Source organism: Ictalurus punctatus, chromosome 12, assembly GCF_001660625.3.
Source record: "Ictalurus punctatus breed USDA103 chromosome 12, Coco_2.0, whole genome shotgun sequence".
In the NCBI taxonomy this organism is placed as follows: domain Eukaryota; kingdom Metazoa; phylum Chordata; class Actinopteri; order Siluriformes; family Ictaluridae; genus Ictalurus; species Ictalurus punctatus.
Genome location: NC_030427.2, coordinates 31,833,711 through 31,845,059, shown reverse-complemented (window position 1 = coordinate 31,845,059; position 11,349 = coordinate 31,833,711). Strand labels below are relative to the sequence as shown.

The 11,349-nt window shown below is 44.2% G+C and overlaps 2 protein-coding genes across 9 annotated transcripts in view; one reads left to right on the top strand and one right to left on the bottom strand.

Annotated features, from left to right (window-relative positions):
- Positions 1-4,745, top strand: tufm (Tu translation elongation factor, mitochondrial). The gene is made up of 10 exons (XM_053683956.1): positions 1-90; positions 703-749; positions 912-1,050; positions 1,175-1,341; positions 1,678-1,947; positions 2,072-2,204; positions 2,679-2,783; positions 3,110-3,261; positions 3,459-3,578; positions 3,702-4,745. Exons 1-10 carry the CDS (start codon positions 54-56, stop codon positions 3,870-3,872), a joined length of 1,341 nt encoding a protein of 446 aa, XP_053539931.1. The 5' UTR covers positions 1-53; the 3' UTR covers positions 3,873-4,745.
- LOC108273013 (uncharacterized) overlaps positions 3,956-11,349 on the bottom strand; it is a 12,835-nt gene continuing 5,441 nt past the window's right edge. For all 8 annotated transcript variants that reach the window (XM_053683970.1, XM_053683973.1, XM_053683969.1 and 5 more), the window contains 7 exons: positions 10,470-10,549; positions 9,876-9,959; positions 9,625-9,714; positions 9,397-9,486; positions 9,236-9,289; positions 8,860-8,934; positions 3,956-8,013 (listed from right to left, as the gene is read on the bottom strand). In XM_053683970.1, the coding sequence (XP_053539945.1) occupies positions 7,964-8,013; positions 8,860-8,934; positions 9,236-9,289; positions 9,397-9,486; positions 9,625-9,714; positions 9,876-9,959; positions 10,470-10,549 (523 nt within the window). In that variant the 3' untranslated portion in view covers positions 3,956-7,963. The remainder of the gene's footprint in view (positions 8,014-8,859; positions 8,935-9,235; positions 9,290-9,396; positions 9,487-9,624; positions 9,715-9,875; positions 9,960-10,469; positions 10,550-11,349) is intronic.

Here is an 11,349-nt window from a genome sequence, read left to right as displayed (position 1 = left end):
TGTAGTTATTATCCGCGCATGCGCCGTGTGTGTCTTTCCGTAAGTAATCCAACATGGCTGCGCTCGTGGGTATCCGTGCATGCCTCTCCGGTAAGTTGGACAGTTTGTGTTCATGACTGTAGCTGTGCGGTGTCTTTAACGCTTTTGCGGTGTGGAGGAGATAAAGCCGGAGGTTTAACGGGGTTTAGTCTCAGGCACAGGGGGAATGACGTAACGTGGTTATGCGTTTCCGGAGGCTCGCGCTGGTAAAGCAAGGTCAAGCCCCATCCATGTACCGGTGAGATGTGAGGGGACTGATATTACTGCCGGTTCATCATAATTAAACAACAATCAGTGGAAATGCATCAGTGCAGAACGGGTTTAAGTGATCCTGAATTATCCCTGAGTAACACCCCCCCCCCCCCCCCCCCCCCCCCCGCTGCACATCTGTAACAGTGGATAAATATGCAGATGTCAATATGTAAATGCACTTATTTGCATATTCCTGTTGCCAAATTAAGACTCAAGTAGACCCAGCTTCGTATTTTACACTGTGGCTTTTTTCTTTGCTATGAATGATGTAAATGAGTGCTATATAAATGCATAAATGAGAGGAGAGGAGGATGGTGTTCATGTTTATCTCATGTTTATCTCATGTTTATCTCATGTTTATCTCATGTTTATCTCATGTTTCTCATGTTTTGTTCTCTTGGTGTTCTTCAGCGCTCCAGCTCTCCTCCCCGAGTCTCCTGCACAGCTCCTACAAACTGGTGAGTTCACCGAAGAACATCGAACAATCAATCTGAATGATATAGAAATAGATGAGGTCTCCAGATAGATCAGTGTATGTTCTGTTTATAGTATTTGTACAGTGTTAATGAAAATGATCAGGAGAAATGAATGTAGGTAATCGGTCGGTCGTTGTGTCTCAGTGTGCCGTTCCTCTCAGTCGGAGGAATTTCGCTGCAGAGGCAAAGAGGGTGTTCTCCCGCGACAAACCTCACGTGAACATCGGTACCATCGGTCACGTGGACCACGGGAAGACCACGCTCACCGCCGCCATCACCAAAGGTAACACACACACACACACACACAGGGGTGACACTATAACTGTGCTGTAGCTGAGGATACCTGTAGCTGAGGTGTGTGTGTGTGTGTGTGTGTGTGTGTGTGTGTGTGTGTGTGTGTGTGTCAGTGCTTGCCGAGGCTGGGGGAGCACGCTATAAGAAGTATGAGGACATTGATAACGCTCCCGAGGAGAAAGCCAGAGGAATCACAATCAACGCCTCGCATGTGGAGTACACAACCGCTAACAGGCACTATGCTCACACCGACTGTCCCGGGCACGCTGACTACGTCAAGGTACACACACACACGCACACACACACACACACACACACACACACACACACACACTGCTCAAACAGATGGAGAGATGCACCTGGACAAAGGCAGGAAGTCAGACACTTACACCGGCAGATGGATGGATACAGACAGGTAGATGAGCAGAGAGACAGACAGGTAGATGAGCAGAGAGACAGATGTCAGTGATTGGTTCAAAAAAAATGTTGATCAAGGAATATGTCATATTTACAGAACTGAACTGATTTCGGTCTGTGTTCCTGCACAAAACATGTAGTCTAACCCAGACTCTGTGTGTGTGTGTGTGTGTGTGTGTGTGTGTGTGTGTGTGTGTAGAACATGATCACGGGCACGGCTCAGCTGGACGGCTGTATCCTGGTGGTGGCAGCGACCGACGGTCAGATGCCGCAGACGCGTGAGCACCTGCTGCTGGCTCGGCAGATCGGCGTGCAGCACGTGGTGGTGTACGTGAACAAAGCGGACGCCGTGGATGACCCTGAACTCCTGCAACTGGTCGAACTCGAGATCCGAGAGCTGCTCAGCGAGTTCGGCTACGACGGAGACAACACGCCCGTCATCTGTGGCTCCGCTCTCTGCGCCTTGGAGGTACTGATGGAGAGAGACTGGGGACGTGGAGAGAGTGTGTGATCCTGTAACACTCGGAGCTCATTATTATTATTATTATTATTATTATTATTATTATTGTGTGTGTGTGTGTGTGTGTGTGTAGAACCGGCAGCCTGAGCTGGGAGTGAACTCCATAATGAAGCTGTTGGAGGTGGTGGATGAGTACATCCCTCTACCCAGGAGAGATCTGGATAGACCCTTCCTGTTGCCCATTGAGGGAGTCTACTCCATACCAGGTGTGTGTGTATATGAGTGTGTATGTGTATATGTGTGTGTAGTGTATGGGTATCATCAGTTTTCAAAATTGACTGTGCGACACTCCCAACACAACTGACTCGGTAACATGATTCTTTAGACTGATTGATAAAGCAGCGAATCAGTTTACAGATTCAGAGAGTCATTTTGATTAATTATTTTAAATGAATCAGAGCGATATGTCACTTAATTCAACTGGTTCTAATCGAATAAAAGCCGTTTATAAAGTCAATTCTTTGATTTGATTCGTGACCGAGACTCTTGTGAAACTCGATCACGGACGCTCCATCCCAGACCGTCTCTGATTGGCTGAGACGTTATTACTTCATAATATATGCAGAGTCTGTGATTTCCGTGTTGCAAGGATGGTGTTGCACTGTGTGTGTGTGTGTGTGTGTGTGAGGGACGCAGTGTTTATGGAGTGTGTGTGTAACACAATGTGTGTGTGCGCGCAGGCCGGGGTACGGTGGTGACGGGCACTCTGGAGAGAGGAGTGATTAAAAAAGGAGATGAGTGTGAGTTTGTGGGACACAACCGCTCTGCCAAGTCAGTTGTCACAGGTGAGTGTGTGTGTGTGTGTGTGTGTGCGCGTGCGAGAGAGTGTGAGAATGTGTGGCTCCCTCAAGAACAGGCAAGAATAGTGATGTTTTATTCTGTGCTGACCTGAAAGTGTTCGAGGAGACAAAATGTGCGCACCTACTTGATGGAAATTTTGTCCATTACTACTTCCTGTTCATGGCCACGCCCCCTTATTTTTTGCCCCCGTGTTTCTGTTCAGAAAGCCTATAAACATCTCGGTTCATGATCATTTTTGAGCAAACATAAACCAGCCTAAAGTGCGTGTGTGTGTGTGTGTGTGTGCGCGTGTGTGTGCGCATGTGCGTAGGTATCGAGATGTTCCATCAGTCTCTGGACCGTGCTGAGGCGGGGGATAACCTGGGCGCGCTGGTGCGTGGTATGAAGAGGGAGGACATGAGGCGAGGTGTGGTGATGTGTAAACCCGGCTCCGTCCAGCCTCATCAGAAAATCAAAGCTCAGGTGTGTGTGTGTGTGTGTGTGTGTGTGTGTGTGTGAGAGAGAGAGAGAGAGCGCGAAAGTTTATACCACACAAGTAGGGTTCACTGTATAATGTAGGGTTCTTGGTGTCCAAAAAAGGGTTCTGCTTGGAACTCTTGTTTGATAGGAAAACACTCTGTTAAAGGGTTGTGTGTGTCTGTGTGTGTGTGTGCACGCAGGTGTACATACTGAGTAAAGAGGAAGGCGGCAGACACAAGCCGTTCGTCACCAACTTCATGCCCGTCATGTTCTCTCTCACCTGGGACATGGCCTGCAGGATCCAGCTCCCCGAGGGCAAGGTAACACACACGCGCACACACTTGCACACTTCTGTGTCACACTGTAATATGCATTGTCCTCATCTCTGTGTGTGTGTGTGTGTGTGTGTGTGTGTGTGTGTGTGTGTGTGTGTGTGTGTGTAGGAGATGGTGATGCCGGGTGAAGACACGTCCCTCACTCTGACCCTCAGACAGCCCATGGTGTTGGAGAAAGGTCAGAGGTTCACGCTGAGGGACGGGAACAAGACCATCGGCACGGGGCTCGTCACCGACATCCTGCCAACTACACCTGAAGACCAGCACAACTGGGGCTGAGACCGAGAGAGGAGGGGAGAGGAGGGGGAGGGTAGGCGGGGAATCGGTGGGGCAGGGCATGGGTGGGGCAGGAAGTCATCCAACCTCTTGACTCATCCATACTTTACATTAGTATAAACGTCCACAGTTTACTGTTTCCTGCTCTCTTTCTCTCTCACACACACACATACACAGACTCTTGTGTTCCAATACTATGCCCTCGTCCACTTCCGCTAATCACTCTGAAGTGTGTAGGGCGCAGTGAGTGATCTAGGGGTTAATTTTGGTTCTCCTGTCAGCTGATTCAGCTAACTAGCTATCATGTTTTAGTGCTAGCAGAGTCCTTTATCTCACCTAGACTTGCTAGCCGAGCACCGCTCATTTCATCATCTCGGTAATCGCTTAGCTAAGTAGCTTGCACACGCTCTGCTAACATGCTAGCAGAGCATCTGGTATAATTTTGTTTTTTTTTTTTTTTTTTTTTTTTTGTTTTTTTTTTTGGGGGGCATGCTTGCAGAGCATGAGTCATCCTGGAGAAACACCGAATTGTTTATTGGGCCTCGGATGATAAATAGCCCTCTGATGCTAGCTTAGCAGAGTATGTTCATGCTAATACGGTAATGGAACGGCACGTATAGAGTGTGTGAGAGCAGGAACACAGTAAACTGATGTGGAACCTTCAGATTTGTCTGATTTAATCAATCTGGTCTGAATCAAATGTGGAGGCACCTTATTTTCAGGGTAAGAGGATGGAGGTGGAGAGCCTGCATCATGTTCACACACACACACACACACACTGTTTTGGGGTTCCGTACTTATACTGTCTGCTTTTTGCTTATGAAATGTCTAAGTGATGATGAATATGTGGCTGATGTAATAAATGTATTTAATACAGCTCCTGACTCCGCCCACTGTTTTCCGCTTTTCTCTATTAAACCCGGATCTGAGGTATGCGTAAAGAAAAAACCACTGCTGAGTGACGGGGTGTTTGTGGTGCTATGACCAAAGCTGCAATGATCATGACACATTAATGAATTTATAAAAAAATGGGTCCTTGATATCCTCCAGTGACTTTTTGAGCACACGTTAGCTATACACACCTTGTAGTTGTGAGGTCTGGCTGATCTTTATTATTAGTTCTGAGACTATTGATTACTTTTTGGTTTTGCCCTGGTGTCTGCTTCTCGTGTGGATTCTCGGCTCTATGACTCTCTGATTAGTATTGGATACTGTGTCTTTGATCCAGCACATGGAGAACAGACCCTCCTCTCCGGAGTCTCTGTTGTAACTAAGGCCCAGTTGTTCAGAAGTTATCAGATCGGGATTTTGGCTATCGGATTGGATCTAATCTTCAAACCGGTTTGTTCAAAAGGAGAAAAGGAAAAAAAGGATTCTGAAATCAGATTAGATCATGTAATCTGATTTTGCGTTTGATCTGGATCAAACCTTCAGTATGAGTTTGTTCAAAACGTTTTAGTTGGACTGGGATTATCCTGATCCCAGCAGGAACAAAATGCAATAAAACATTAAAACCGGTCAAATAGTACAATGTATCATGTAGTATATACATTAATTTATATTTTACACTTGATTAACCGTGTAATAGATAAAGTATACGTCAGTATAAAGTATAAATCCCCCAAATGTCCCCATAAATAGTCCCCCAAACAGCTGTCAATATCAAACTAAAATAATATACTTAATTCTAACTGTTATTGATCACTGTATATTAAATACAATGACACAATCCTCAGAGACGAACCAGTCAGAAGTAGTTTCTAACAAATGTGTCACTTATCACTCTCCACACATGAAGAACTTCATTCTTATTTCGTTAACTGTTTGGACATTTAGACTTTTTATGATTTCAAACCTGTGTTCAAAACATCCCCAATGTATTTGTGAGTAACGTAGAGTTGTTTGTTTGTAGGAACAGGATGTTTACATGCTGGATAATCTACCTGTTGTTAATCTACCTGTAGCTAGTAGCCTGCACTAGTCATCCTGGAAGGTTTGGACCTGGATTAGGGTGATCCAATCCAGTGCTGCTGTGAAAAACCGTCACTAAAGTAAGATGGGTTACTTGATCCTGGACGGCAAAGCATGGGATTTTCAAATCCGGAACATTCTGATCCGGATTACATTTATTTTGACCTTGGAATATTTGACCTCTAGGGGGCAATCATTAGTCTTTTTAATCTGCGTGATGTTTTCAAACAGCATTAAAATGGCCAGTCAAAGCAATGTGGGGGTTTTGTTCTTAGTACTCTGGAAAGATCCTATTCTATTGTATAAAATGTCTCATTTTCCTCTAGAAATTAAAGTCCAGGGAACGGTTTAAGGGGTTAAAACGTCTCGGTCCAACACAATGTCTCCATGCTGTGAAAGAGCGGGTCTTCCTTCAGCAGTACGATTGTGTTCCCGCCTGACCTAAAGCCTTCTTCACAGCAATTATATTCTATTAAACATAAGACCACATTCTGATGTATAACATGTCAGATATGAGTTAACACCCAGAGTGCTGTTGACCTTTATCTGTGGAAGTATTCTCTGGACTATTTTCAAAACTAATGGCAAATTGTATTTCTGTTAAGTAAACAGATTGTGATGTTGTTGCAAATTGTATTTGTGTACACAGAAATTGTGACATAATTCAAACGAAAATGCAAGTTGTGCATTACCGTTTTCATTTTTACATATTTACACAAATGTACAATGTCAAATGGAAAAGCAAAGTCCTGCTGCAGTGGCATTTCCCATGTCCAACACGGCTTTGTGGCTTAGTGGTTAGCACGTTTACCTCACACCTCACCACAAGACGAGCACAAGATGAGTCCAGTGCTTTGTTGACTTTTATTTCTTCTTACAGTGTGGCAAATTGTCTACAATTTTTTACAAAAAACACAAAAGTAGAATTGCGAAGGCAGGACAACTAGAGTACACTGTACACGTCACATTGCTTATGAAACAAGAAGTAATCAATTTAAAGTCATACAACAGAATCATGATATTTTACAAAATTACAGCAGGATGTATAATAAAACTAAAATAAAACACAGCTAATTCCTGAGTGGATTCTTAGCTAGCACTAGCCTGAACAGAAGTCGAATATTTTATTCATTTTACATCACACCAGTAGAGGGCAGAATTTCTCTTCACTCACGTTGCACAGGAACGTTACACTCGGGAGCTACGTTTCCATCCACGTCTTTTTAAATGAATTTTGGGATTCGGCGTAAAAATAAAATAAAGAAAACACTGTACGGAAACACCAGATGCGAATAAAATCTCCAAAATGCGCATAAGAAAACGCGTGCGCTCAACTGACGCGGATCGTTTTTTTATTTGATAAGAAGACGTGCGCGTACACTACGATGGAAACACGTTTATCGAATAAATTCCTTTATGCGTGTCAAAAAAGTCATGTGACTTTCCCTCAGCAAATCATGTGATTGGATAATTGGCTGATGTGACTGGATATTCAGCGCATGTGGCCAGTTTATACAGCTCAACGGCTGTATAATGCATTTTTATCGTTTGTTATATAGGAAAAAAGGTCCATTTGTAGTGATACTTCGTGCCAGTTTCCCCACAAGTGACGATTTTGTTCCCTTGAACACACAGGATGGAAACGGTGCTTTATTCGCAAGTGCATTATGCGATATTCCGATTTTTCACACAAACTAAACTCGCAGCTTGGATGGAAAGGCAGCTATTGAGGACATTCTGAAGTTCGTAGTAATCTAGATGATCAGATGTGTCTGCACCACATTACAGAACGGGTTACTGAATCTCTACCCCACATTCTCAATGGCTGCTCTGCTTAGCGTATCACCATAAATCTCATAACAGGTTACTGCCGTTAGCCACGCCTAGAAGGAGAGCTAAACCGCTAGCATAATACTGTTCATACCGCTATCACTGGCAGCGTCATATATGGAGAAGGAGCTGCTTTATATATACATGATAATCTTGATACAGTTCATGTTTTAACTGTAAGAGCATGTCTTTTTCTAAGTGAATATATATATATTATATATATATATATATGTGTGTGTGTGTGTGTGTGTGTGTGTGTGTGTGTCCTTTTACCGCCTCGCTCATATAATATATTATGTATGTCTCTCGACTCTTTGTCTTCTGTCCATGCACTCATACCAGCCTGAAACACACACACACACACACACACACATTCTTTAGAATGTGCAGCTTTGGGACATATTTATGCAAACACACACACACACACACACACACACACACACACACACAGTGTCTACGTTTACATGCAACCAAGTAATCCGATAGTAATCGGATTGACGGCTCGATCGGACTGAAAAGCCTTCAACACCTTTATCGATCCGATTGCGCTTGATCCGAATGAAATTTCAATCAGATTGGAAGGGGTGGTTTATTCCTTATCTAATCCGATCGACGGGGATTTTTTTAAAAAAAAATTTTAAGTAAACGCTTGAATGCTATTATTTTCTCGATCTTGTTCAAAAATACATCTTACGTTTTAAATATGGCGTCCGGTGGAAAGAACCGGTCGATGGAGGAGACAGAGTATTTGTTGAACATACTAAAAGACAAAAAGATTGTCGAGAGACTGAACGAAAGAAAAGTCTGTAATTACGATCAGTTCAGAGATGTGTTTGAGGGAATGCAGTTCGGAGGATTCAGTCGGTCAGTAGAACTAATTAACATGCGTAAGATTTGGGGGGGGGGGGGGGGGGGGGGGGCGTTGCTGATATATGTTTCTATAAATCCTATTAGGTCATTTGGTGTCACGTCCATGTCTTTCTTTCTGCGCTGTTGTACGGTTGGCATGACGACAGACGCCGTACTCTGTGCTTTGTTCGGAATACATATAATGCACATGTACAGGAATGTTTGAATCGGATTGCACCGTTTAGTGAAGATATAAAGAGATCTGCAACCGGGCCGAATTCGTTCGGATGGAGGAAAATGGGTGCGTGTAAACATAACCGCTCACACACTCGCGTCTCACCTTCATCCACAGTGTGTGTGTTGGTGTGTGCTTGTGCGTTGGGACATGCCGAGCCAGCCATGTTCTCATAGGACTCTGAGAATGTACGATGGAGAGAGAGAGAGACAGAGAGAGAGAGAGAGAGAGCGATTTGTATCAGTTTAGTAAACATGAAGAAAAGCTGATGCCTCACACACACACACACACATACACACACACACACACACGCACGCACTCACGCATGCACTAATGCACACACACGCACGCACTCATGCACACACACACACACACACAGATACATACACACACGCACTCACGCACACACACACGCACGCACTCACGCATACACACACACACACACACACACACACACACGCACGCATGCACGCACACACACCTGTGTCTGTCTGTTCCAGGTTGTGTTTGTTCTCTTCATCAGGGTTAATATAATCTACAGACACACAGAGTAAAGCACAGTTTATACTGTAAATATATACATGTAGAGTGTGTGTGTGTGTGTGTGTGTGTGTGTGTGTGTGTGTGGTAAGTATAGACTACCATCATCCTCAGTGCTGATTGCATTCCTTAGTGTGGATTGGCGAGGATGAGCGTACACACACCCTTCCATGTTTTCATACGACTCTCCATCTACAGAGAGAGAAAGAGCGAGAGAGAATGAGTAGTGTGTGTGTATGTGTGTGTATGTGTGTGTGTATGCGTGTATGTGTGTGTGTGTGTGTGTGTGGGTGGGTGTGTGTATGTGTGTGTGTGTGTCTGTGTGTATACCGGTGTCTGTAAGGTTGCGAGGTGCTTGAAGGTAGGTGGTGTTGTTGGTTTCTGTCACTTTGTCTGCCACTGCATCAGGAGTGAGATAATCTAAACCAGAGACAGTGGACAAATAAAATCAATACATCATAAATAATAAATGCTGCAAAGTGCTGAGAGTGACGGAGGGATGAAAGAACGATTTTTCCAAAAAGTATGAGGAACGCCAATACTCTGAAGAAACAAAAGAAAGAAAGAAAGAGTATATTAACCATCATCTGGAAGGACGCAGTAGTTGACTTTATCCTCATTACTGTAGATTACCGCTGTAACGTTCTCATAAGACTGGGCTTCTTCTGTAGTAACACACACACACACACTCCTGAAGACTTTCCCATGTCAGAAAATTAACTGACTGCTCCAAAGTTCTAACACTGGAGACTCCTTCCATAAACATTTAATAAACATCCGCCATACAAATCCCTGTAAATCAGCTGTTACTATAGAAACCATATGTATTCCAACAGTGGTCACCAACCCTGTTCCTGGAGGTCTACCTTCCTGAAGATTTATCTCCAACCATAATCAAGCCCACCTGATCATCTAATCACTAGTAGCCTTAAGAAGTTCTTGATCATCTAAAACACGCATGTGAGACGTTGGTTAGAGATGAAAATTTCAGGAAGGTAGATCTCAAGGAAGAGGGTTGGTGACCACTGATTTAGAGCGAGCACATTAATATAAACCTGTGCGACTGTCAGAGCTGCTGTTATAGATAAGTAATCAACACCTTCTGACCAATCACAGTCCAGAGTCCGACATCGCTGTGATTTCAATCACTTAATACGCAATGAGAAATATTTTACGTTTTGTAAGGTTTCCTTGAGTTTTGCTGGAGTTGTGCAGTTTGCTTGAGTCCTTATTTGCTGTTCCCATGGGTCCTTGACTGCAAAACACACACACACACACACACACACACACACACACACACACACACACACGCACAGACATCACCAAACACTCTGACATTTTTCCAATTTTTCAAATACATTCTTAGCACAAATGAGCAAAAACACAAAAAATGAAAGTCAAAGCATGTTTGGAGTTTATTCATTTTGAAAAGGGTTGAATTTGAACAAGGTGGTGGTTATGACACGATTCCAGGGGAGTGTTTTACCAGCTTGAGGTTCTGCAATGCTGGAATATGTTCCCTCCTCAGACTGAGCCAGAATGTAATCTTGTCTTAATACACCGGCAGGGCTTATCCATCAGTATGGCATGGCAGATCTCAAATTCTCCCTCGGCCTGGGGCTCCATGCAAGATCTCACCTCGTGGAGTTGCAACGATCATGAGAACAGTGAGGAATCAGCCCAGAACTACACGGGAGGATCTTGTCAATGATCTCAAGGCAGCTGGGACCATAGTCACCAAGAAAACAATTGGTAACACACTACGCCGTGAAGGACTGAAATTCTGCAGCGCGCGCAAGGTCCGCTGCTCAAGAAAGCACATATACATGCCCGTCTGAAGTTTGCCAATGAACATCTGAATGATTCAGAGGACAACTGGGTGAAAGTGTTGAGGTCAGATGAGACCAAAATGGAGCTCTTTGGCATCAACTCAACTCGCCGTGTTTGGAGGAGGAGGAATGCTGCCTATGACCCCTGGAACACCATCCCCACCGTCAAACATGGAGGTGGAAACATTATGCTTTGGGGGTGTTTTTCTGCTAAGGGGACAGGACA

What these genes read in the sequence shown, in the direction of transcription:
- tufm (XM_053683956.1), top strand. Translation starts at nt 54, where the DNA reads ATGGCTGCGCTCGTGGGTATCCGTGCATGCCTCTCCG. An exon ending in GGCACGCTGACTACGTCAAG is followed by an intron (nt 1,342 to 1,677) that starts GTACACACACAC and finishes GTGTGTGTGTAG; the next exon opens with AACATGATCACGGGCACGGC. An exon ending in TGCCAAGTCAGTTGTCACAG is followed by an intron (nt 2,784 to 3,109) that starts GTGAGTGTGTGT and finishes GCATGTGCGTAG; the next exon opens with GTATCGAGATGTTCCATCAG.